The 26,722-nt window shown below is 37.6% G+C and overlaps 1 protein-coding gene across 2 annotated transcripts in view; it reads right to left on the bottom strand.

The window, feature by feature from the left end:
- Positions 1 to 26,722, bottom strand: part of kcnh1a (potassium voltage-gated channel, subfamily H (eag-related), member 1a) — an 89,302-nt gene that overhangs the window by 1,810 nt on the left and 60,770 nt on the right. For both annotated transcript variants that reach the window (XM_087802482.1, XM_087802483.1), the window contains 4 exons: positions 25,778 to 26,046; positions 16,687 to 16,886; positions 14,059 to 14,311; positions 4,927 to 5,123 (listed from right to left, as the gene is read on the bottom strand). In XM_087802482.1, coding sequence (XP_087658608.1) covers positions 4,927 to 5,123; positions 14,059 to 14,311; positions 16,687 to 16,886; positions 25,778 to 26,046 — 919 coding nt within the window. The remainder of the gene's footprint in view (positions 1 to 4,926; positions 5,124 to 14,058; positions 14,312 to 16,686; positions 16,887 to 25,777; positions 26,047 to 26,722) is intronic.

Genomic DNA, 26,722 nt, shown 5'->3' with positions numbered 1-26,722 from the left:
CTGGACGTGGAGCGATGAGAACGTTAGACACTGATGACAGTGTTCAGAGGATGTTGACCAACAACAAACCTTCCCTGGAACGTCTGAATAGTCATCTTGATTTTAACCAGTAGAACGTATAGACCAGGGGTGGCCAACCCGGTCCTCAAAGAGCCGCAGTGGCTGCAGGTTTTTGTTCCAACTGATCCAGCATGCCCTGTTTAACCAAAGAGGTTTCAGCTGAAACAAGCAACACCAGACCGACAATCAACTGATTACACTGCTAAGACTCCTGATTGGTGAAAAGATGTCTTCTTGATTGGTTGGAACAAAAACCTGCAGCCACTACTGCTCTCTGAGGACCGGGTTGGCCACCCCTGGTATAGACACAATTCATTATTTTCCTCTTATCTTTCATAAAATTGATGCTTTAAGACTCAAAGAGACGCAATGTCATCGGCTACGTAAATAAAGTTGTGTATTTTAAATGCAACACACATGGATCGCTGATGTCGTGTTCCACGCTATATTTTTGTCCGAATCGTGTTGCCACAAACTGTTTCCTTCAACATGATCTGGATCTTATAATCCATGTGGTATTGTCTATTACTATTGTAACAGTTTGTTTTCATGTCTAAACCAGAAGGATCTTCTCGCCTGCAGTTCATACTAAACTCTGCAGCCAGAATTCTGAGCCGCTCTAGTAGAAGAACTCACATTTCTCCTTCAAACTCTTCACTGGCTGCCAGTTTCTTTCAGGATCATTTTAAAATCGTGGTTCTTACTTTCAGATCTATTCATGGTCAGACCTTCCATCAGTGATCTGATATCCATTTGATTCTATGCTGAGCTTTAGAAATCCTGAATCCAAATGAAACCTCAGTAAATGCAACTTTCCTCAAAACCACTTTGACTTTTCAGCATGAATTGACTCCAGTAACGACGACGCCCGCGGTGGAAAACATTGTCTTGAATGATTCCGTACATGAGACTGAAAGAGTGTTTTGTTTCTAATGACGTATTCTTGCAAATGTCAGCCTCACCAGATCGTTCCCTCAACACCAGTGGAAGTTCAGACGGAGCCTCTGGCCGCTCGCAGAGAACCCATGACTGAAGGAGCTAATATCTCAAGCCGTGTTCATCACCTTCTGCAATATTCACTGCTTCATATTTCAAGGTTTCAACGGGCTCTTTAAGGGAAATGTTCCTACTTTTCTTTATTTACAGATTTAAGATCAGTGTCACATAATGAGGTTGTTTTTTTAACTTCTGCTGCTTCAGTTTTATTAAACAAATCTTGTGAAAACAACATTTGAAAGAATCACTTTGGGTTAATCATATTTTAAATGTTCTTAAACACAAAAACTGTCAATAATGATGTTATAATTTTGGTCACTGTGATCGGTTCTCAGTTCAGTACTTGTTCCTGTACTTCTCTCTTCCTTACAGCAAATATTGTGTCGAAACTTGGCCAAGGAGAAACTAAACTCATTTTTTTGAGAGGATGAAATAGAAGAGCAGCTGTCATCAAACACAGATGTTTCTTGAAGGAGTCAGTAGATCATCAAACACAGATGTTTCTTGAAGGAGTCAGTAGATCATCAAACACAGATGTTTCTTGAAGGAGTCAGTAGATCATCAAACACAGATGTTTCTTGAAGGAGTCAGTAGATCATCAAACACAGATGTTTCTTGAAGGAGTCAGTAGATCATCAAACACAGATGTTTCTTGAAGGAGTCAGTAGATCATCAAACACAGATGTTTCTTGAAGGAGTCAGTAGATCATCAAACACAGGTGTTTCTTGAAGGAGTCAGTAGATCATCAAACACAGATGTTTCTTGAAGGAGTCAGTAGATCATCAAACACAGATGGTTCTTGAAGGAGTCAGTAGATCATCAAACACAGAGATGGTTCTTGAAGGAGTCAGTAGATCATCAAACACAGAGATGTTTCTTGAAGGAGTCAGTAGATCATCAAACACAGAGATGGTTCTTGAAGGAGTCAGTAGATCATCAAACACAGATGTTTCTTGAAGGAGTCAGTAGATCATCAAACACAGATGTTTCTTGAAGGAGTCAGTAGATCATCAAACACAGATGTTTCTTGAAGGAGTCAGTAGATCATCAAACACAGAGATGGTTCTTGAAGGAGTCAGTAGATCATCAAACACAGAGATGTTTCTTGAAGGAGTCAGTAGATCATCAAACACAGAGGGAGAGGAAGATCGTTCCAAAGCTTAGGATCAACAGTGGAAGGATTTCTCTCCTCTGGTCCGGAAGTTCAGGAACCATCAGTAGATTCTGATCCACAGACCTCAGAGCCCGAGCTGGGGTGTAAGTCTGGATCAGATCACTGATGGAAGGTCTGACCATGAATAGATCTGAAAGTAAGAACCAGGATTTTAAAATGATCCTGAAAGAAACTGGCAGCCAGTGAAGAGTTTGAAGGAGAAATGTGAGTTCTTCTACTAGAGCGGATCAGAATTCTGGCTGCAGAGTTTTGTATGAACTGCAGGCGAGAAGATCCTTCTGGTTTAGACATGAAAACAAACTGTTACAATAGTATAAACGACAATAACACATGGATTATAAGATCCAGATCATGTTGAAGGAAACAGTTTGTGGTCAGTTTTCTTCAGGGTTGAACTAGAGACAGGTCTTTGTCAAATACAACACCCAGGTCTCTCAGGCTCAGTTTGACAGACTAGCCTGAGTCACACAAGTACTGACTCTCCAAACCAAACCTTAACTTTTTTCTCTGAGCCTCCACTGGGCTCTTCCACAGTAGGTAACATTATTATTTATTTACTGTCATAGATGTGGCCCGGCGCTGTGATGAATTAGAAACAAGGCTCTCTGCGGCTGTAACCGCCTCATTTTCCTGGAACTGTCCCGGATTAAACTTTGGTCTCGTATATCAAACTGATTGATCACGTCGGTGGATCCACCAGGTTACTCCACTTGAGAAAGCTCCATTTCCTGCCCCTGGTCTCAGGACCTCCGTGCTGAAGCCCCCCAGGAGAGTATCTTCTTTAACGCGGCGGATGAGATTGCTTCTTCATATGCAGCCATTCAATCTCAGCTGCTCCCCCTGCTCCCCCGGCTGACCGACCTTATTACGAAGGAGGTAATGATCAGTGAGAACCGCGTCCCCTCGATCCCAGCTGCAGCATCTTGAGCGAAGGATGCCACGGAGTCGCGATGTTTTCGGCTTCATCTGACGGAGGCGTCGCCAAGTGCTCTGTCAGCGAGTGTTTGAGCTCAGCGTCGCCTCCACAGACGCAGGATCGTCTCGTCTCGAGAAAATCGTCTGGGAATTGAGCTCAGTGTGAAAACCTTTCAAGGTCAAGGTTACCGAAAAACTAAGAGACAGAAAGTTTGTAGAATAAAGATTTTTTTGACCCCCGACCTCGACTGTTAAAATATATTGACTTTGACACCCGTGGTCTACAATAACAGTCATAAAGTTTGACTTTAGTTTATTGTAGTTAATTTGGTTATTTTCTCATCAACCCTCACAATGTTGCAGACGATAAAACCAGCATTTTGCACTTCATTTGCAATTTAATTTAATCTGTCTTTGGAAAGGAACAATTATTCAAAATAATAATAATTATATCTCGCTCATGGCAGGAATAGAAAAACAAATATCGAGGCTCGTTGTTTGACGAGAGTCCAGAGTTTGTTTGCCAGGAATGAGTTAAAGAAACAAAAACTAGTAATGTGTTGATGAAGCTTCATGAAACAGTATTTTTATCTTCAGAGTCCACTAGATGGTAGTGATTTGTTGATGAAGCTTCATGAAACAGTGTCATTATCTTCAGAGTCCACTAGATGGTAGTGATGTGTTGATGAAGCTTCATGAAACAGTGTCATTATCTTCAGAGTCCACTAGACGGTAGTGATGTGTTGATGAAGCTTCATGAAACAGTGTCATTATCTTCAGAGTCCACTAGACGGTAGTGATGTGTTGATGAAGCTTCATGAAACAGTGTCATTATCTTCAGAGTCCACTAGATGGTAGTGATGTGTTGATGAAGCTTCATGAAACAGTGTCATTATCTTCAGAGTCCAGTAGATGGTAGTGATGTGTTGATGAAGCTTCATGAAACAGTGTCATTATCTTCAGAGTCCACTAGCTGTTAGTGATGTGTTGATGAAGCTTCATGAAACAGTGTCATTATCTTCAGAGTCCACTAGATGGTAGTGATGTGTCGATGAAGCTTCATGAAACAGTGTCTTTATCTTCAGAGTCCACTAGATGGTAGTGATGTGTTGATGAAGCTTCATGAAACAGTTTCATTATCTTCAGAGTCCACTAGATGGTAGTGATGTGTTGATGAAGCTTCATGAAACAGTTTCATTATCTTCAGAGTCCACTAGATGGTAGTGATGTGTTGATGAAGCTTCATGAAACAGTGTCATTATCTTCAGAGTCCACTAGCTGTTACTGATGTGTTGATGAAGCTTCATGAAACAGTGTCTTTATCTTCAGAGTCCACTAGATCATGAAGCTTCGTCAAAACATCACTAGCAAAAACATAAATAGTTGCACGTCAGCAGTGGTTCTGATGACATCACAGAGAACTCAAGAGGTGAAGAAAGCAAATGTCAGCAGTGAGCGCGAGCGAGCGGATGAAATGATGAAAAAGAGGTGTGGAGTGTGTCATCTTCAGACAGAACCAGGTTAGTGATCCTCCCGCGATCTGTGTTAATGTCTGTGAACCGACTGATCAAACTTTTCTTCTCAACACGAGACCATCACCGTCGGCTGAACACGCTAATGAAGCCGTCGACTCTCGCTAACAACGTGAAGCTCCAGACCCGTCAGCCGAAGAGCTAAAAGCTCCTCCTCTTGTTAAATATAATTGTCTCACCTCGAGGCCGCTGGGAAAAAAAACCCAATTATTTGTGTCAGTAGAGTCAAGACAGAGCGAGAGTCTTACCCTCTTGCGCAGGTTGTACGTGAGCAGCAGGTTCCGGGAGAAATGGTTGGAGAACGCCGTGTAGAACTCCAGGACCTTCTGAAGCGCGTCGCGTTTGATGACATGTAAGTCGCAGTAGGTCAGCGCTCGCACGTTAGCGCAGGCCTGAGCTAGCGTCACCTCTTTCCAGAACACATCCCCGAACACATCTCCTTTTCCTGAAGGACAGAAGACAGACGGACATTTTTTCATCAATTTGAGTCTGTTATGATCAGGATAAAAATAGTTTTTGTCATGATGCTAACAGAGATGCTAACAGAGATGCTAGCAGAGATTCTAGCTGAGATGCTAACAAAGATTCTAGCACAGATAATAACAGAGATGCTAAGAGAGATGCTAGCAGAGATAAAAACAGAGAGGCTAACAGAGATGCTAGCAGAGATAATAACAGAGATGCTAAGAGAGATGCTAGCAGAGATAATAACAGAGAGGCTAACAGGGATGCTAGCAGAGATAATAACAGAGATGCTAAGAGAGATGCTAGCAGAGATAATAACAGAGAGGCTAAGAGAGATGCTAGCAGAGCTAATAACAGAGATGCTAACAGAGATGCTATGAGAGATGCTAGCTGAGATAATAACGGAGAGGCTAAGAGAGATGCTAACAGAGATGATTGCGGAGATGATCACAGAGATAATGACGAAGATGCTAGCAGAGATAACAACAGAGATGCTAGCAGAGATAATAACAGAGATGCTAGCAGAGAAAAACTGACCAGAAACTGTTTCCTTCAACTGATAGAAATCTCTAAACTTGTTGTCACAACACGATCTGCATCTTATAATCCATGTGTTTGTGTCGTTTATACTATTGTAACAGTTTATTTGTGTCTAAACCAGAAGGATCTTCTCGCCTGCAGTTCATACTAAACTCTGCAGCCAGAATTCTGAGCCGCTCTAGTAGAAGAACTCACATTTCTCCTTCAAACTCTTCACTGGCTGACAGTTTCTTTCAGGATCATTTTTATCTACTGATTCCTTCAAGAAACATCTTAGCACATTTTTATTTGTGCTTTTTCTTAACTTTCTTATTGCTGCTGTGTTTTCTCTATGTTGTCTTGATCTTTTAAAGTTTTTAAATTTGTATATATTTTAACTGTGTATTGTTTTGATTGTATAAGAACTTTGTGATCCTGGTCTGAGAAAGATCTTCACAAATAATAATGACTTGTTGAATTCAAGTCCTCATTCTCCTGAAGGCCCTGATACACCTTCAGAGACGATCATTGATCGTAGTTATTGGTTAAATAATGAAGAAGTTTATTAACAAGATAATGAAAGAAGAGAAACATCGACTCGTGTAGAATCTTCTTGACAGATATGTTCCTTCAGTTCTCACAGGTTATTAAACCTGAAACCAGGAAACGACCCCAGTGACAATTAGTTCTCCTGAGAACGTGGTCGAGTCCTTGCAGAGTCTTCTTCAACTTCATCAATTCATTGGGTAATTGACGAGCGGCCCCTGAGAGCCCCCTGAGAAGCATCTGTTTTGGGGTCAATAACCTGCGATAAGGTCTTTCCAGCAGTCGATGGAGTGTCAGGCTGATGTTATTAAACCTGCGAGAGCCTCCAGCGATAAACAAGTTACGACTATGGATCAGAACCTCATTAGCCTAATGCTTCTGAGGAGCTGATCAGGTCCAGGAGATAATCCTCCGAGTCATGTTTCTTCAGGATCACAAGTGTTTCGTCCTTGACGGGTCGACAAACATCTCCAGGGTCTGTTACTATCAGGTGATATCAAAATAATATGTGACTTTATCTCTAGGTTAACCTTAACTGCTAACAAAAACTAGCATAAGGTTAAATGGCTTCACATAATACTTTATAAAAAATAAATAAATTAAAGATATATCATATAAATATAAAGATATAATAAATAAACAACAGATATATCATATAAATATAAAGATATAATAAATAAACAACAGATATATCATATAAATATAAAGATATAATAAATAAACAACTGATATATCGTATAAATATAAAGATATAATAAATAAACAACAGATATATCGTATAAATATAAAGATATAATAAATAAACAACAGATATATCATATAAATATAAAGATATAATAAATAAACAACTGATATATCGTATAAATATAAAGATATAATAAATAAACAACAGATATATCGTATAAATATAAAGATATAATAAATAAACAACAGATATATCATATAAATATAAAGATATAATAAATAAACAACAGATATATCATATAAATATAAAGATATAATAAATAAACAACAGATATATCATATAAATATAAAGATATAATAAATAAACAACTGATATATCGTATAAATATAAAGATATAATAAATAAACAACAGATATATCATATAAATATAAAGATATAATAAATAAATAAAAGATATATCATATAAATATAAAGATATAATAAATAAACAACAGATATATCGTATAAATATAAAGATATAATAAATAAACAACAGATATATCATATAAATATAAAGATATAATAAATAAACAACATATATATCATATAAATATAAAGATATAATAAATAAACAACAGATATATCGTATAAATATAAAGATATCATAAATAAACAACATATATATCATATAAATATAAAGATATAATAAATAAACAACAGATATATCGTATAAATATAAAGATATAATAAATAAACAACAGATATATCATATAAATATAAAGATATAATAAATAAATAAAAGATATATCGTATAAATATAAAGATATAATAAATAAACAACATATATATCATATAAATATAAAGATATAATAAATAAACAACAGATATATCGTATAAATATAAAGATATAATAAATAAACAACATATATATCATATAAATATAAAGATATAATAAATAAACAACAGATATATCGTATAAATATAAAGATATAATAAATAAACAACATATATATCATATAAATATAAAGATATAATAAATAAACAACATATATATCGTATACATATAAAGATATAATAAATAAACAACATATATATCATATAAATATAAAGATATAATAAATAAACAACAGATATATCGTATAAATATAAAGATATAATAAATAAACAACATATATATCATATAAATATAAAGATATAATAAATAAACAACAGATATATCGTATAAATATAAAGATATAATAAATAAACAACAGATATATCGTATAAATATAAAGATATAATAAATAAACAACAGATATATCATATAAATATAAAGATATAATAAATAAATAAAAGATATATCATATAAATATAAAGATATAATAAATAAACAACAGATATATCGTATAAATATAAAGATATAATAAATAAACAACAGATATATCGTATAAATATAAAGATATAATAAATAAACAACAGATATATCATATAAATATAAAGATATAATAAATAAATAAAAGATATATCATATAAATATAAAGATATAATAAATAAATAAAAGATATATCATATAAATATAAAGATATAATAAATAAACAACAGATATATCATATAAATATAAAGATATAATAAACAAATAAAAGCTCAAACTTTGCTTCAACGTGTGAAAGTATAGAAAAAAATGTTAAAGACATAATCAACACAATGAACTATTTTAGATTTTTAAGTAAACTGAGGGTTTTCCTCCAGCCAGCTGTAAACACGCCCCCTTTGTTTATACAACGAGTCCCTTGGATGTGGATATTTCAGGTTCATAATCTGAGAAATTTCAGGTTTATAATCTGAGAGGTTTCAGGTTTATAATCTGAGAGGTTTAAGGTTTATAATCTGAGAGGTTTCAGGTTTATAATCTGAGAGGTTTCAGGTTTATAATCTGAGAGGTTTCAGGTTTATAATCTGAGATGTTTCAGGTTTATAATCTGAGATGTTTCAGGTTTATAATCTGAGATGTTTCAGGTTTATAATCTGAGATGTTTCAGGTTTATAATCTGAGATGTTTCAGGTTTATAATCTGAGAGGTTTCAGGTTCATAATCTGAGAGGTTTCAGGTTTATAATCTGAGATGTTTCAGGTTTATAATCTGAGATTTTTCAGGTTTATAATCTGAGATGTTTCAGGTTTATAATCTGAGATGTTTCAGGTTTATAATCTGAGAGGTTTCAGGTTCATAATCTGAGAGGTTTCAGGTTTATAATCTGAGATGTTTCAGGTTTATAATCTGAGATTTTTCAGGTTTATAATCTGAGAAATTTAAAGTTTCCACACATGTAAAAATACATACTTGTTACTTTTACTTTTACTACTTTTGTGCTTAAAAAACATTTGTATTTGTAAATATGTGATTTTATTTACTAGTGTAAGCAGTGAATCCCTGAAGATCCACAAAGTTTTACACATTTTCTTTTTGTTTTGTAAATTAAAATGATATATTTACAACTAAAAATATTTTTTAAATACAAGTTACAAAATTAATTTTTCTGTTACAGTGTATGATTGTTACTGAAGTAAAATCGAGCCATGATTTATTTTTTGTTTGTTTATTCTGACATAAAAACATGAGTTTGGTTCGTGGCTGCTCAAAGCTTTGTTACTTCTTTAGACATTCTTTGACGGGTACTGACCACTGCTGAGACCACAAAGCTTTGTTACTTCTTTAGACATTCTTTGACGGGTACTGACCACTGCTGAGACCACAAAGCTTTGTTACTTCTTTGGACATTCTTTGACGGGTACTGACCACTGCTGAGACCACAAAGCTTTGTTATTTCTTTAGACATTCTTTGACGGGTACTGACCACTGCTGAGGCCACAAAGCTTTGTTACTTCTTTAGACATTCTTTGACGGGTACTGACCACTGCTGAGACCACAAAGCTTTGTTACTTCTTTAGACATTCTTTGACGGGTACTGACCACTGCTGAGACCTCAAAGCTTTGTTACTTCTTTAGACATTCTTTGACGGGTACTGACCACTGCTGAGACCACAAAGCTTTGTTACTTCTTCGGACATTCTTTGACGGTACTGACCACTGCTGAGACCACAAAGCTTTGTTACTTCTTTAGACATTCTTTGACGGGTACTGACCACTGCTGAGACCTCAAAGCTTTGTTACTTCTTCGGACATTCTTTGACGGGTACTGACCACTGCTGAGACCACAAAGCTTTGTTACTTCTTTGAACATTTTTTGACAGGTACTGACCACTGCTGAGGCCACAAAGCTTTGTTACTTCTTTGAACATTCTTTGACGGGTACTGACCACTGCTGAGACCACAAAGCTTTGTTACTTCTTTAGACATTCTTTGACGGGTACTGACCACTGCTGAGGCCACAAAGCTTTGTTACTTCTTTGAACATTCTTTGACGGGTACTGACCACTGCTGAGGCCACAAAGCTTTGTTACTTCTTTAGACATTCTTTGACGGGTACTGACCACTGCTGAGGCCACAAAGCTTTGTTACTTCTTTGAACATTCTTTGACGGGTACTGACCACTGCTGAGACCTCAAAGCTTTGTTACTTCTTTAGACATTCTTTGACGGGTACTGACCACTGCTGAGACCACAAAGCTTTGTTACTTCTTCGGACATTCTTTGACGGTACTGACCACTGCTGAGACCACAAAGCTTTGTTACTTCTTTAGACATTCTTTGACGGGTACTGACCACTGCTGAGACCACAAAGCTTTGTTACTTCTTTGAACATTCTTTGACGGGTACTGACCACTGCTGAGGCCACAAAGCTTTGTTACTTCTTTGGACATTCTTTGACGGGTACTGACCACTGCGGAGACCTCAAAGCTTTGTTACTTCTTTAGACATTCTTTGACGGGTACTGACCACTGCTGAGACCACAAAGCTTTGTTACTTCTTTGAACATTCTTTGACGGGTACTGACCACTGCTGAGGCCACAAAGCTTTGTTACTTCTTTGGACATTCTTTGACGGGTACTGACCACTGCTGAGACCACAAAGCTTTGTTACTTCTTTAGACATTCTTTGACGGGTACTGACCACTGCTGAGGCCACAAAGCTTTGTTACTTCTTTGAACATTCTTTGACGGGTACTGACCACTGCTGAGACCACAAAGCTTTGTTACTTCTTTGAACATTCTTTGACGGGTACTGACCACTGCTGAGACCACAAAGCTTTGTTACTTCTTTGAACATTCTTTGACGGGTACTGACCACTGCTGAGGCCACAAAGCTTTGTTACTTCTTTAGACATTCTTTGACGGGTACTGACCACTGCTGAGACCACAAAGCTTTGTTACTTCTTTGAACATTCTTTGACGGGTACTGACCACTGCTGAGACCACAAAGCTTTGTTACTTCTTTGGACATTCTTTGACGGGTACTGACCACTGCTGAGACCACAAAGCTTTGTTACTTCTTTGAACATTCTTTGACAGGTACTGACCACTGCTGAGGCCACAAAGCTTTGTTACTTCTTTGAACATTCTTTGACGGGTACTGACCACTGCTGAGACCTCAAAGCTTTGTTACTTCTTTGAACATTTTTTGACAGGTACTGACCACTGCTGAGACCTCAAAGCTTTGTTACTTCTTTGAACATTCTTTGACGGGTACTGACCACTGCTGAGACCACAAAGCTTTGTTACTTCTTTGAACATTTTTTGACAGGTACTGACCACTGCTGAGACCTCAAAGCTTTGTTACTTCTTTGAACATTTTTTGACGGGTACTGACCACTGCTGAGACCTCAAAGCTTTCCTACTTCTTTGAACATTCTTTGACGGGTACTGACCACTGCTGAGACCACAAAGCTTTGTTACTTATTGGACATTCTTTGACGGGTACTGACCACTGCTGAGGCCACAAAGCTTTGTTATTTCTTCGGACATTCTTTGACAGGTACTGACCACTGCTGAGGCCACAAAGCTTTGTTACTTCTTCGGACATTCTTTGGCAGGTACTGACCACTGCTGAGGCCACAAAGCTTTGTTCATCTCAGTGTTGCTGCTCACGCTAAACTGCTCGATGCAGTCGATCAATGTATCGACTCCCGCGGACCCGTCAAGATGCTAATGGCTGATTGGCTTCCAGACGAATCTCTCTCTTGACGTCAACACAGTTCAAGGAAACAAATCACTCGTTCTCCGGGCTTCACAGCAACAGAGCAAAACTTTCAGGTTGATCGAGGATATTGAGTCTCTCTGTGTTGACGCTCCGGGGTTGAAGATGGTTCCAGTCGTGGACAGTGAATTGAAGAAAGTCTGACTCATGGTTAAGATTATTAAAAAAAAAAGATGGTAGATCAAGATGAAACCGACAAATATCATTCAGACTTGGAAAGATCTGGGATGAGCGACAAACATTCATGACTCAGCGTGCGAGAATCTTTCCTCAGCCTTCGCACAAAGACGGTCTTATCAGTCGAGCCGTGGCGCTGAAGGCGAGTTGGATTCAAACGCTGTTTTGATTGACGCTGCGATGAAACGCTTTATTGGGGAAATGTTGCACTTTAAGTGGAGTTTTGAATAAAAAACTAAAGAAGTTTTCCCTGGAATTTGAAACTGTTTTGTGGAAACAGATACTTTTCTGTCTTTGTCAGTGAACAACCACAGTGGATGTTAACAGACGACCAACATGATGCATGCAAGTGGGAGAAAATGGTTTTCTTTGTAGGTTTGTCACTGAAACTTCCCAGAATACAAACCAGAAACCTCTCAGAATATAAACCTTAAACCTCTCAGAATATAAACCTGAAACCTCTCAGATTATAAACCCTAAACCTCTCAGATTATGAATCTTAAATTTCTCATATTATAAACCTGAAACTTCTCAGATCATAAATCTTATATTTCTCAGATTATGAACCTTAAACCTCTCATATTATTAACCTTAAAATTCCCAGATTATAAACCTCTAATTTCTCAGATTATAACCCTGAAACTTCTCATATTATAAACTTTAAACTTCTCAGATTATAAACCTGAAACCTCTCAGAATATAAAACTTAAACCTCTCAGAATATAAACCTGAAACTTCTCAGATTATAAACCCTAAACTTCTCATATTATAAACCTGAAACCTCTCAGATTATGAATCTTAAATTTCTCATATTATAAACATGAAACTTCTAAGATCATGAATCTTAAATTTCTCAGATTATGAACCTTACACCTCTCAGATTATTAACCTTAAAATTCCCATATTATAAACCTCTAATTTCTCAGATTATAAACCCTAAACATCTCAGATTATAAACCTGAAACCTCTCATATTATAAACCTGAAACCTCTCAGATTATGAATATTAAATTTCTCATATTATAAACCTGAAACTTCTTAGATCATAAATCTTATATTTCTCAGATTATGAACCATAAACCTCTTAGATTATTAACCTTAAAATTCCCAGATTATAAACCTCTAATTTCTCAGATTATAAACCTGAAACTTCTCATATTATAAACTTTAAACTTCTCAGAATACAAACCAGAAACCTCTCAGAATATAAAACTTAAACCTCTCGGAATATAAACCTGAAACCTCTCAGATTATAAACCCTAAACTTCTCAGATTATAAACCTGAAACCTCTCATATTATGAACCTTCAATTTCTCATATTATAAACCTGAAACTTCTCAGATTATGAATCTTGAATTTCTCATATTATAAACCTGAAACTTCTCAGATCATAAACCTTAAATTTCTCAGATTATTAACTTTAAACCTCCCAGATTATAAACCTCTAATTTCTCAGATTATAAACCTGAAACTTCTCATATTATAAACTTTAAACTTCTCAGAATACAAACCAGAAACCTCTCAGAATATAAACCTTAAACCTCTCAGATTATGAACCTGAAACCTCTCAGATTATAAACCTGTAGTCTCCACATCCAAGGGACTCATTGTATAATCAAAGGGGGCGTGGTTACAGCTGGCTGGAGGACACACCCTTCATCATGCAGTGGATGATCAATGTCTCACCACATTTTTACTCTGTCCATCTTTTGTTGGTTTAGAAAATAGTCACGATTGAAAAGTCAACTCTGAGGAAAACTTTAAAAACTCATTATATTTCCACTGAGTTATTTCAGGTCCAAACTTTATAGATCCGTCTCTACCTCCAGGTACAAACAAAGAAAAAGCAATCGATTCGACCAGACGTCTTCACTCACCTAAAATGGCCACCACCTCGTCGTCCTGGATGACCTCCAGTGACCCCGACACCACGAAGCACAGGCTGTCCACGCTCTCGCCGGCGTGGTAGATCAGGTCTCCCGGAGCGCAGTGGATGGTCTGGAACTCCATGGCCAGAGCCCGGAGACATCCGTCGCTGGCCAGTCGGAACGCCGGGTGCTCCTTGAAGACCTTCCGGTTCAGGTGGACGCAGATGTCGGCTCGCATGTCTTTAGGGCAGATCTGCAGAACCTGGACCAGACAGAACTGTTGTTAATGGAGCTGTAGGCAGGAAGAAATGCAGGTTCTGGACCTACAAGAAGTCAAGAAGTCCAGTGTTCAGAACATGTCTTCTCTTGAGTTGCAGGTCAAAGAGACTCAGATGTTATTAAAAACAGTGAATAATCTAATGTTTCTTTGTTTCTACCAGTTTAACCTTCATTAATAGTCTTAACTTTTAACACTGTTGACCTTTGTGTTTTGAATGGATTTGATCATTAAATCACAATTACAAAGTTTTTTTGTTGGAGAAGATAAAATGATTGCAGTGACATTCAAACAAAATTTGAAACTTCAGAAAATAATACAAAGAAACCTAAATTATTTCAAGGAAAACTAATGAACTACTAGTAAAGACCTCATGACTCACATGTTTAATGTGTTTAAGTCTCTCTTCTTGACCATGTTTTCAACTTCTTACTTTATAAAGTTGCTCTGAAATCTGGGCGAACAAGAGGTTACGAGAGTCCATTATGACGTAATAATGGCTTCACTCCCCCTTTCAGCTGTAATCACGCCCGCTTTGTTTATAGAAGGAGTCCCTTGGAGGTGGAGACTTACAGGATTGATTACGGGCAGTGACAAACATCCATGCTTGACCAATCACAGCGGAGTGGGCGTGGTTAAGGTCAAGAAGATTTTACCAAAGAGTGTCCACTGAACAGAAGAGCTTTGGCTCACGTCTCCTGGACTGAGTCGAAAGGATTCCGAGTCGCTTTCATTTCTCCGCGACTCTTAAATCGGGATTAAACGCAGCCCTGAGAGATTTTCTCAGAGTCGTCAAAAGGTCACAGTCCAGTCCGAACGTTAGAACTTCTGTCTTTGAGGGTTGATGCAACTTTTCTTCAAACAGGATCGTGTCGACCACATCCTGAGAGGAACAAGAGCTTTGGTCTCAAGGCCAAGTTTACCTGACAAGCTTTTGTTTCAAGTGTGTGTGTGTGTGTGTGTGTGTGTGTGTGTGTGTGTGTGTGCGTGTGCGTGTGCGTGTGCGTGTGCGTGTGCGTGTGCGTGTGCGTGTGCGTGTGCGTGTGTGTGTGTGTAAACGTTGCAACACAATTGCAACGTGAAATTCACAATTACCTTAACACGAAGCAGTAAAGGAGCTAAAGACGACACAAAAATACTTTATTAAAGTATTTAATTAATGTATCGAGATTAATACATTCATTAACTAGATGAATAAAAACCTTGATTTTTTGTTTATTTTAAGTATGGATGAGTATCGCAAACAATTTGGTAGTTATATTGCGATATTTAGAGACATTTTGCAAAAAAATGTGATGTGTAGTAACAAGTATATATGTGTAGTATTGTCCAGAACTTGAATGTGGTGTTGTGATAGTGTAGTAACAAGTATATATGTGTAGTATTGTCCAGTACTTGACTCTGGTGTTGTGATAGTGTAGTAACAAGTATATATGTGTAGTATTGTCCAGTACTTGACTCTGGTGTTGTTATAGTGTAGTAACAAGTATATATGTGTAGTATTGTCCAGTACTTGAATGTGGTGTTGTGATAGTGTAGTAACAAGTATATATGTGTAGTATTGTCGAGTACTTGACTCTGGTGTTGTTATAGTGTAGTAACAAGTATATATGTGTAGTATTGTCGAGTACTTGCCTCTGGTGTTGTGATAGTGTAGTAACAAGTATATATGTGTAGTATTGTCCAGAACTTAACTCTGGTGTTGTGATAGTGTAGTAACAAGTATATATGTGTAGTATTGTCGAGTACTTGACTCTGGTGTTGTGATAGTGTAGTAACAAGTATATATGTGTAGTATTGTCCAGTACTTGACTCTGTTGTTGTGATAGTGTAGTAACAAGTATATATGTGTAGTATTGTCCAGTACTTGACTCTGTTGTTGTGATAGTGTAGTAACAAGTATATATGTGTAGTATTGTCCAGTACTTTTTCTGGAACTCCTGTGTTGTTCTGAGTGTTATCTTGACCTTTAAAGTATATACTTTATTGAATATTGTTTTGATTGTTCTTTGTGAAAAAAGTAATATAAACTATACTAAACAAACAACACACCAGATCTCAACACAACAAGAACTTACTAAAAGACATACAAGCTGTGTATGTTGGCATAGGAAGGACAATAATCCAGGACAACTCGAGTGAACAACCTTCTGGCTCAGCTCGACAAGTGTGTTCAAGCGTGTCGCACACATGCATTAACTCAACACGTGTGTAACTGATCCCAGCAGGTAACAATCTTCATTTGTGAGCTACACACTGAACCAGAAACGAAGAAGGAAGTAGCGAATCACACGCGTGATCCAACTCTTGAAGCTTCTTCTCGAAAACCTTCTGGTCCAGAGCGGCCTCCACCGTCTCACCTTCTCCGTGTCGATGCCTCGCGACATGGACCAGGTGGAGGCGATGTAGTCCATCACCCGCTCGCTCAGACCCTTGGGCACCTGGTACAGCTTGAGGAAGTCGCGCACGCTGTTCAGCATCTCGTGGTAGCGGTTGGTGTTGGCGTACATCTGCTGGAAGATGGTGGTGACGTTACCAAAGATGGTGGCATAGAGCAGGGCTGGAGGAGAACACACACACACACACACACACAAATATGAGATGGGGGTCAGTGGTTCAGAGGCTCATTAGCGCCATCTACATCGAGACTCTCGAGTCGGGTCTGAACATCACAGCGGCGTCTCATGATGGGTGCGAGCTTTGAACTTTCTCCTGGGAACACTGGGAGCTGGCTTTGATGCGGCGCCATCTAGTGGCGAACACGGCGAGCAAGACGTCCAAACACATCCGAGTGTAGATTCTGCTTCCGACGAAATAGGAAAAGTTTTCCCGTCTCTGGTTCATCAACAGATGCGTTGATTACAATTATCGCTGCCAGCGCTGTTTGCGAAGCATCCAGCGGAGACGAGGAAGTGTGTGTTCACCGCTCGCGCCGGGGTTTAATGAATAGTAAAAAACGATGGGTTTTACGGCGAGGAGAAGCATCACGACATCACTACGAGAACGACTGGAGAACGTGACGATTTAAAGTCATGTTACATTATGTCATGGGTTCGAATCCCTTTTGAAATGTTAAGCAACCTTCAGATAAAACAGTAAATGCATTATTTCGTTGCTTGAAGAACCTCCTCCTGGTTCCACCACCTTCCTCCGAGATAAGGGATCAAACATCGTTTGATTTCCTTCAGTCACACTCGCGTTATCTGTCGTGTTGGATGAAAACCATCCTTCTTTTTTCTTCAGACATCAGACGTGTCCTACTTATGGAACGTGCTCGGTTGATTGACAGTTGCCAGAGTGACGAGTAACGACTTACATCTTTTTAATCAGAAATAATGCTCGTCTTTCCTCCGGCGAAGACGACACTTTATTTATTCAAAGATCTGAAGATGTTGAACTTTAACGTTTGTAACAAAACAAGGATCTTAAAATAACTCGGCAGTGAAAAATCTGACGATGACTAATGACGTGAGAAATACTGTCAAAAAACATGTTTTTTTACTTTGATGGAGAGATTCACACAAGACTAGCTTTCAAAGTAATTACCCAGAAAATCCAGTAATAACAAAACTTGACTCAAGCTCCTGAATCTAGGTGAGAGTCGCTCTGACTGTTGACCGGGTTAAACACTGTTCAAGTATACGACTGAGGTACTAAGAATATGGAAGTATATCTATTTTATTAGTCACATGATCTGCTGAAACTCTTCTCGTACCACCTACTGAAGTGCATTCCATCATTTTTAAATGAAGTTAAAATACTACAAATAATTGAATTTTGGATGTATTTTGAATGATTGAAATATCAACCCTCATCTAAAATCTGGGCGAAGGAGAGGTTACAAGAGCGAGAGTTCATTATGATGTAATAACGGCTTCACTCAAGCTGTAATCAAGCCCTGCTTTTGTTCATACAACAAGTCTCTTGAAGGTGGAGACATCCAGGATTGATGACGCGCGGTGACTATGCTTCAAAAAAACAGAAGAATTGTAACAAAAAAGGTTTTGACATTTCAAATATTTAACTCAAATCTGTGCTTGTGAACTTAAAAGACGTTACTTGGAAGATAAAAAACAGAAACAACAACAATTTTATACGCAAACACAGAAAATGACCGACAACAACACAAGGAGTCGGTGACATTGAAGTTACAATATTCAAAAACCGAGTGAAAAAAACATTTTCAGTTTAAAAACCAAGGCCTTCACTATAATGATTCGCCCTCAGCTTTAAATACACATGTATGTATTTCCATCCATCTTTCTACCCCCTCGCCTCTCCAACACTGAGTCTGGTTCTACTCGAGGTTTCTGCCTTCCTCGCCACTGTCGCGCTTTGATTCACTCGTTGTCAAGTTTTTCTTTTCTCCATTATAGTCTTAAGCCCTATTCGCGAGTATTACTTGGTGACCTCGCTGTACAGTAAATTCCCTCCTCTGCGTTATTTTAAGTGCATTCACACAGAAGCGATAATAGTCATTTTTACTGACTACCTAGAGATACAAAAAGGATCGCAATTACTAAAAGAGAAAGTTAGCGTAACCAAGTGTGCTTCGTTAAAGAAGATAAAGTGGACAACCTAATTTTCTCCCTAATTTATGCAGACGCTCAACACCGAGAGCCCTGAACATAAATTTGCCCCAAAATGATTCTTGCAGAAGAGACACTGTTACAGTTGTGTAACCGAGTGTATTCGTGCAGGAAACAACATGAACTTAGTTTGTAGCTGTGCAGCGCGCACGTCTTCTTTAATCTCGTCATGTGGAGAACACCACCAACAACAACAATCTTGATCAACTTCCTTTTCAACCCCTTCAAAATAAAACGGCACAAGTAAATATTAACACAATGGCGAGTGCCTAGAAGTCACAGTTACAGTGGCGTATATGACTCAGAATCACAAACACAGACATTCGGATTCACACGGGACTATTATTATCACCCGACTTCTGTGTTCGGTGAATTACAGAAGGTAATTATTACATTACAAATCACAGACATGGCGCATTTACACGGGATTAAAACTAATTTTCCTCAATTATTACAAATTACCAAAGGTCCAAAGGTAATACTTATCCCGTGCAAATAGGGCTTTAGTTAAACTGTAAAGTGTCTTGAAGTTTTTTATTTTTGCTATACTTTTGATATTTGTTTAACAGTTTATATTCCAATCAAGTGGGCATAAAATAGAACTATTTTTTTTTCTTTGTGTTACAATTAAATTTCCACATTACAAATAGACGTATCCAGGTGTTAGAATGGCCAAGTCAAAGTCCAGACCTGAATCCAATCGAGAATCTGTGGAAAGAGCTGAAGACTGCTGTTCACAAACGCTCTCCATCCAACCTCACTGAGCTCCAGCTGTTTTGCAAGGAAGAATGGGCAAGAATTCCAGTCTCTCGATGTGCAAAACTGATAGAGACATACCTCAAGAGACTTGCAGCTGGAATTGCAGCAAAAGGTGGCGCTACAAAGTATTAGCGCAAGGGGGCCGAATAATATTGCACGCCCCACTTTTCAGTTTTTTATTTGTTAAAAAAGTTTAAATTATCCAATAAATTTCGTTCCACTTCACGATTGTGTCCCACTTGTTGTTGATTCATGACAAAAAATTAAAATGTTATATCTTTATGTTTGAAGCCTGAAATGTGGCGAAATGTTGAAAGGTTCAAGGGGGCCGAATACTTTCGCAAGGCACTGTATGTGCTGTCGGTGAACGATGACACATGTTAACACACGGCAGCGAGGAGGCGTGTCTCACAGTTACTCACTCCGGTCGAGATGAACCGATCATGACCCGCGGAGACACGATCACACGGTTCAAAAGGCGACGCTGGGACAGTTTCTCCAGCGAGTCACGTGATTGATTGATGGACTAACATCAGCTGAAATCCTCACGGCGGGAGTTTGTAATCGAGGTCAATAATTCAATCACACGGTTATTATTCAAACGTCTCCGGCATGTTTTCATCTCTCCGGGGGAAATGAAACTTCAGCGGGAGGATTCACAGATGTGTGTAGATCAGAGAAGAAGCTTCATTTCAGAGTTGTGTGTTTGTGTTTGACCATCAGCTCATGCAGGAGGTTCCTCGCATCGTTCCTGACAGCTGGAGCGTGTTCGGATCAAAGCTGTCAGATGTGTGCCGACGCCTTCCTGCTGCAAGTCCAGGCCTAATTAGCCCGGAGAGCAGGTCCAGAACCAGAGTTATCCATGATCATCGGAGGAAACACGTTGGTTTGTGTCCGAGCGTAGAACCAGAGTTATGCATGATCATCGGAGGAAACACGTTGGTTTGTGTCCGAGCGTAGAACCAGAGTTATGCATGATCATCAGAGGAAACACGTTTGTTTGTGTCCGAGCGTAGAACCAGAGTTATGCATGATCATCAGAGTGTAGATCGAGAGCTCGGAGGAATAAAAACTCATTAAAGAAACTTCTTCAGTCACAACTTTCATCCTCTCGTCATCGATCACCGTTGCCGACGTGCCGTCAAGCAAGGTAGTGTAGTATTGTAAGGAAGTACATCAGTGCCACAATACTGCGTGGTTTAATCTAACGTTTGACATTTTGAAAACTTTTGTTTTTAAATCATTGAATTCAAGGATATCAACTTTGAAAAGGTGAATTTGGTTTTTATTATTTCATTCAATAATTAAAATATTGTCAAAATAGTATTTTATTACAGATAGTTTCATGTTATAGAGTCTGATATTATTATTAATCAGTTTGATAAATCAATGAATTGAAAGGTTTCATTTGATTTTTTTTATTAAAAGATTGGATTTGTACGATTCTTAATCACTGAATTTAAATATTAGAATATTTAAAATGTTTTAGTTGTTTTTACACGTAAGGTTTGATGTTGTTATTCAAATAATTTGAAGATAATTTAATTCAACAAATGTTGGAATAATAGTGCAGAACAGAAAGTACCAATGCTTTGGAATCAGCTATGAAGAATCGTCTACGTAGTCATGTGATCGTCTGTGCGTCGCATGATTGGCTGAAAGTTCGATCAAGTAAATACTGGTACTTTCAGTGTCACTAAACTATTTTATATTGAATTTACTTACTTACTTTTATTTATTTGTTTGGTTTGTATTTCATTAAAGTGTGTATAACTTTATATATACTGTGTATAAATATATGTATTTATTTTTTATTTAACAAGTAACGTGCAAATATCAGTAGCAAAAACAATTAAATCCTGCAAGATCCTGGCGATGACTGAGGACGAGGGGATACAGTCAATTTTTAACCAGTTTAAAGTATTTCAAATTTTTCTTGGATATATTGGAAAAAATATTTTTTAGATTTAAAAAAAAATCTTGACACTTTATTCAGAGAAAAATATTTCACTCCAAACATTTTTATATTGAATTTAGGCTTAATTTTAAAGTGATTCAAATCTTTTTATTCAATAAAAACAAATACAACCTTTTAAATATAAAAAGTATTGAATTCAATTAGTCAGTAAAATCAAATAAAAACTTTCAATACAGAAATAATTTTAGTAAATTATTCAATAAAAACATTCATTCATTCATTTTCTTTACCACTTAATCCCTTATGGGGGTCACAGGGTTGGAGTCTATCCCAGATTCCACAGGCCAAAGGACACCCTGGACAGGAGGCCAGTCAATAAAAACAAATGTAACATTTCAATATAGAACCAAAATCTATCAAATTATTAAATAAAAACATATTTAACCTCAATATAAGAATGATTAAAGTTGAATATTAACAAGAAAAAGTCAATGCTTAGAAAAAATGTTAATTCAATATTGTAAGTAAGTAAGTAAGTAATTTGTATTTATAGAGTGCTTTTCCAGACCAGGGTCACAAAGCGCTTAAACAATTAAAACAATACTCAATACAATATATACTTAAAAGGTCAAGATAATACTGAGAACATCACAGGAGTCTCAGAAAATCAAGATAAAGCTCATTAAAAATGTTTTAAGATGTTTCTTGAAGGAGTCATTAGACTCCATTGCGACACTGACACACTCGTATAGAAGTTCTAATCGAGCCGGTGAAGACGTAGATCCTCCTGAGCCAGTATCGACTCTCGGAGGCGTCTCCGTGGCTCACCTTCGCCGAAGAGACCAGAACTCGACCCGAGCACGAGTGAGGACCAGAACGCTCGGATGGCGACACGTCCTCTACCATCAGATCTTACATCTCACCGCCTGCTGACACCCAAAAGTTTGTGGCTCGTGTACGACAGCTGGTGGAGGCGGTAAAGAGCTCCTGGTTGCTATAGAAACAAGACATATGTACAGTACCCCCCCCCCACACACCCTCTCCATCCATCCTCGCTGTGATCTTTGCTGCCGGCACCGATCCAGAGCTGCTGGTAAAAATAGCTCAGTGTCATTTATATTTCATAGCAGCTACAGTAGAGCGTCTCCGATGTATTTACATCGACTGTAAACAGAGAGTTTCTACTCAGAAGCTCAGACGCAGATAATGATCGGTCTGCTCTCCGGGTCGGCACCGAGACCCAACGGTGAGGTGTCGCTCTCTGCGTGCGGTCCCGGCGCTGATGAGCCGCGAGATGCGAAGGACGCTTCATAAATGTTTGATACGTCGCCATGTGGGACGCGATGCTTCCTCCTGAGCAGTTTAGACGCTTTTATTCACCATTAGTGCAGTCGGCAGCTGGAGCATCTCGGCGCCGGAGCTCGGCTCCAAATTTAGAAAGTGCTGCCGCACGACACAGAACAAGAGTGTCGGCTGGAATCAGCATTAAAGTCTTTCGGCTCCGAGTGTTTATTTTATTTATCGCATTCATTCGACTGTCGGGCTTGAACGATAAAAACAAAGACTTTTTTTTAACTTTTCTTCTAAAAAAATGTTTTGTTGGCACTTTTTTTTTAGGGGTGTAAGAAATATTTAAACTTTAATTCAAACCTCATTATTATTTAGCTTTCGAATCATATTTATTTGTACTTTAAAACATTTTTTTTACTTTTATCATTTTTTTTTGTTTAAATTATTAAAGTGGTATAACGTAATATATACTGTGTATAAATACATGTATTTATTTTGTTATTCATAATTAACATGGAAATATCAGAAGCGAAAACAATTAAATCACGCAAGATCCTGGCGATGACTGAGGACGAGGGGATACAGTCGATTTCAGCCGGTTTTAAAGCTGAGATTTGAACTTATTTTACTTTAACCAATTTTTTTGGTTTGTATTTCATTAAAGTGTGTATAATGTTATTTATACTGTGTATAATTATTTACAATTAAAATGCAAATATTAGTAGCGAAAGCAATTACATCCTGGTGACTGAGGACGAGGGGATACAGTGGATTTCAGCAGGTTTTAAAGCTGAGATTTGAACTTATTTTACTTTTACTATTTTTTTTGGTTGGTATTTCATTAAAGTGTGTATAACGTTATATATATACTGTGTATAAATATATGTATTTATTTCGTTATTTACAATTAAAATGCTATTATTAGTAGCGAAAACGATTAAATCCTGGTGACTGAGGACGAGGGGATACAGTCGATTTCAGCCGGTTTTAAAGCTGAGATTTAAACTTATATTACAATATTATCATTTTTTTTGGTTTGTATTTCATTAAAGTGTGTATAATGTTATTTATACTGTGTATAAGTAAATTTATTTGTTTCGTTATTTACAATTAAAATGCACATATTAGTATAAAAAACAATGAAATCCTGGTGACTGAGGACGAGGGGATACAGTTGATTTCGGTCAGTTTTAAATGTTTATGGATACATTTTAAAAAATGCTTTTTTTTCCTATACACTTAAGTTTTTCCACTTTATTAATTTGTAATTTCTCACCTTTGCAAACTATTTTAAATCTTTCTCTCAATGCTAAACACCTGCGACAACAGGAAGTGAAACAACAGACACTTCCTCACATACAGTAACATTAATAATTGACTTATTCAAGGAGAGAAACATTGATTTTCCTTTTAAATTATGTTTTTTTAAGCAACTGTGGTTTAAATTGTTCGAGCGACGACGTATAAACTTGCGTCTCTGAGGAGCTGGAGGAAGGCGTCACTCAAGCTCCGTCTCAATAATTCAGCGACTCTAACGGCAGGTAATGAGACCAATGAAGGCGCGACACGCGTCAGCGGGACAGGAAGTTGACAGAAGGTTGACAGGAAGTTGACGAGGCTGAACGTCAAGTCACTGGAGGTTTCATAGCTTTGAACACGAGCGACGACACAAGGCTGGTTTCAAGTCAAGTTGTTTCACGTGATGAATAAATTAGAATTAAAGTTAAAAATATATAAAAACAAGCAGCTTTAATGTTTGCCATTGTAGTAGAACTATGTAACATTTTCACTATATTTTTTTACGTTTTCTGTAATAATTTTGTACTGTTAGCTGTAGTAAGGTAAGGTAAGGTAAGGTAAAACTTTATTGATCCTCAGGAGGTTTCCTTCGGGAAATGTTTTTTTTCCAATAGCCACAGAAAATACAGCAATTTTTCTTAAAAAAATATCAAAATAAAATAAGAACAAGAACAAAGAGAAACAAAGAGAAAGAACAAGATAATGCAATATAAGTAATCAGTTTATCTAGTAAACTCTAGTTAACTGTAGTAACAACTTTTCCAGGGTGACGTGTGCAAGTATATTATATTTAATGTAATATATTAAATATATTAACTGTAGTTTCTCAAGCATTTAATTATGTATAAGAATAATTGAATTCAATCATTTTTATACAGTTTTTAAGGTAATAATTGTAATTGTATTAAAAATATAATGTTTGTATTATTTAAATATAGAGTTTTATATTGTAATGATTAAGACAATTATTTTCTAAATAAAGTATTTTTTCATTCAATATATAAATATTGGTATAATAAAGTCGCCAGACATGAGCAACAGAGCACCGAGCTACTGGATCAAACCTTCATCCAATCACAGATCGCACAGACGATCACGTGACACGGAAGCACTGCTGGGTATCACGTGACCAGAACACATGATTGACAGCAGTGGGTCAGAGACGACCGTTGCGTTTGGTTCCCTGGCTCAAAAAAAATTCAAAGAACTTCCAGATGGATATAAAACCCGAGAACACATCAAGATAGTACCAATAGTACTACTCTAAAGACTCAAACCACAGGATTAAAACATGTTTTTCTGGCGCCCCCTGGTGTCAGAACAAGTGCATTGAAAAATGCAATATGAGGATTTTTATGGCCACGTTATTTACAATTAAACAATTAAATCCTGCAAGATCCTGGCAATGACTGAGCACGAGAGGATACAGTCGATTTCAGACGTTTTTTAAAGCTGAGATTCAAAGTTATTTGGGTTTCAAAGCAGTTACATGTGGTTTTCCTATTTCAAATGCATATGTATATATGTAATATATATATACAGTATATATAATATATATATACAGTATGTAATATATTGTAAAAGTGACAAACTCACATCCGATCATCATCATGGCGACGGCGAAGATCTTCTCGCCGTCCGTGGTGGGCGCGATGTTGCCGAAGCCGATGCTGGTGAGGCTGGTCATGGTGAAGTACAGCGAGGTGATGTAGACCGAGTCCTTGTTGGGGCCTCCCTCCCACTTGCCCGCCGTGGCGTTGAAGCGGTACGGGGTTCCCACCGTCACCGCCAGCTGGTAGAGCCAGCTGTCGCGCCGCACGATGTTGGTCTCCTCGTCGATGACCTCGTAGTCGCCGATGCTGTACCTGCAGGAGGACCCGGAACAAGACTCTATTGAGACACTAGTGTAGGTTTGGACCAGGACCAGCTACAGACCAGTTCTTCACAAGCAAAGCTTAACCTTTGAAGGTTTTTTTTATTATAAGCTTTGTCTGAGTTACGTTCTGTCAGTATTATCTTGTGGTTAAATTTTGCGCATCGAAACAACATTTGTAAATTTTCTGTCAGTGTTATTTGGGGGCAAAATCTCGTCAGTTATGAAAGACAGAGTTACTGTTGAGTTTGTCACTGAACTTTGTCAATTGTAACAGACTGAGTTACATTCTGACAGCATTATTTTGGGACTAAACTTTGTGCATTACAACAACATGAGTTAAAGTTCTGTCAGTTCAATTTTGTGGCTAAACTTTGTGCATTCTAACAACATGAGTTAAAGTTCTGTCAGTATTACTTTGGGGCAAAACCTTGTGCATTATAACAACATTGGTTACATTTCTATCAGTATGAGGTTGGCACTTAACTATGTCAGTTGTAACAGACTGAGTTACATTCTGGCAGCATTATTTTGGGACTAAACTTTGTGCATTACAACAACATGAGTTAAAGTTCTGTCAGTTCAATTTTGTGGCTAAACCTTGTCATTTTTAACAGACCAAGTTATGGTTCTGTCAGTATTATTTTGTGGCTAAACTTTGTGCATTG

This window comes from Callionymus lyra, chromosome 11 (genome assembly GCF_982586985.1).
Source record: "Callionymus lyra chromosome 11, fCalLyr1.hap1.1, whole genome shotgun sequence".
In the NCBI taxonomy this organism is placed as follows: domain Eukaryota; kingdom Metazoa; phylum Chordata; class Actinopteri; order Syngnathiformes; family Callionymidae; genus Callionymus; species Callionymus lyra.
The sequence above is the reverse complement of the archived record's forward strand: the minus strand, read 5'-3'. Positions and strand labels throughout refer to the sequence as shown.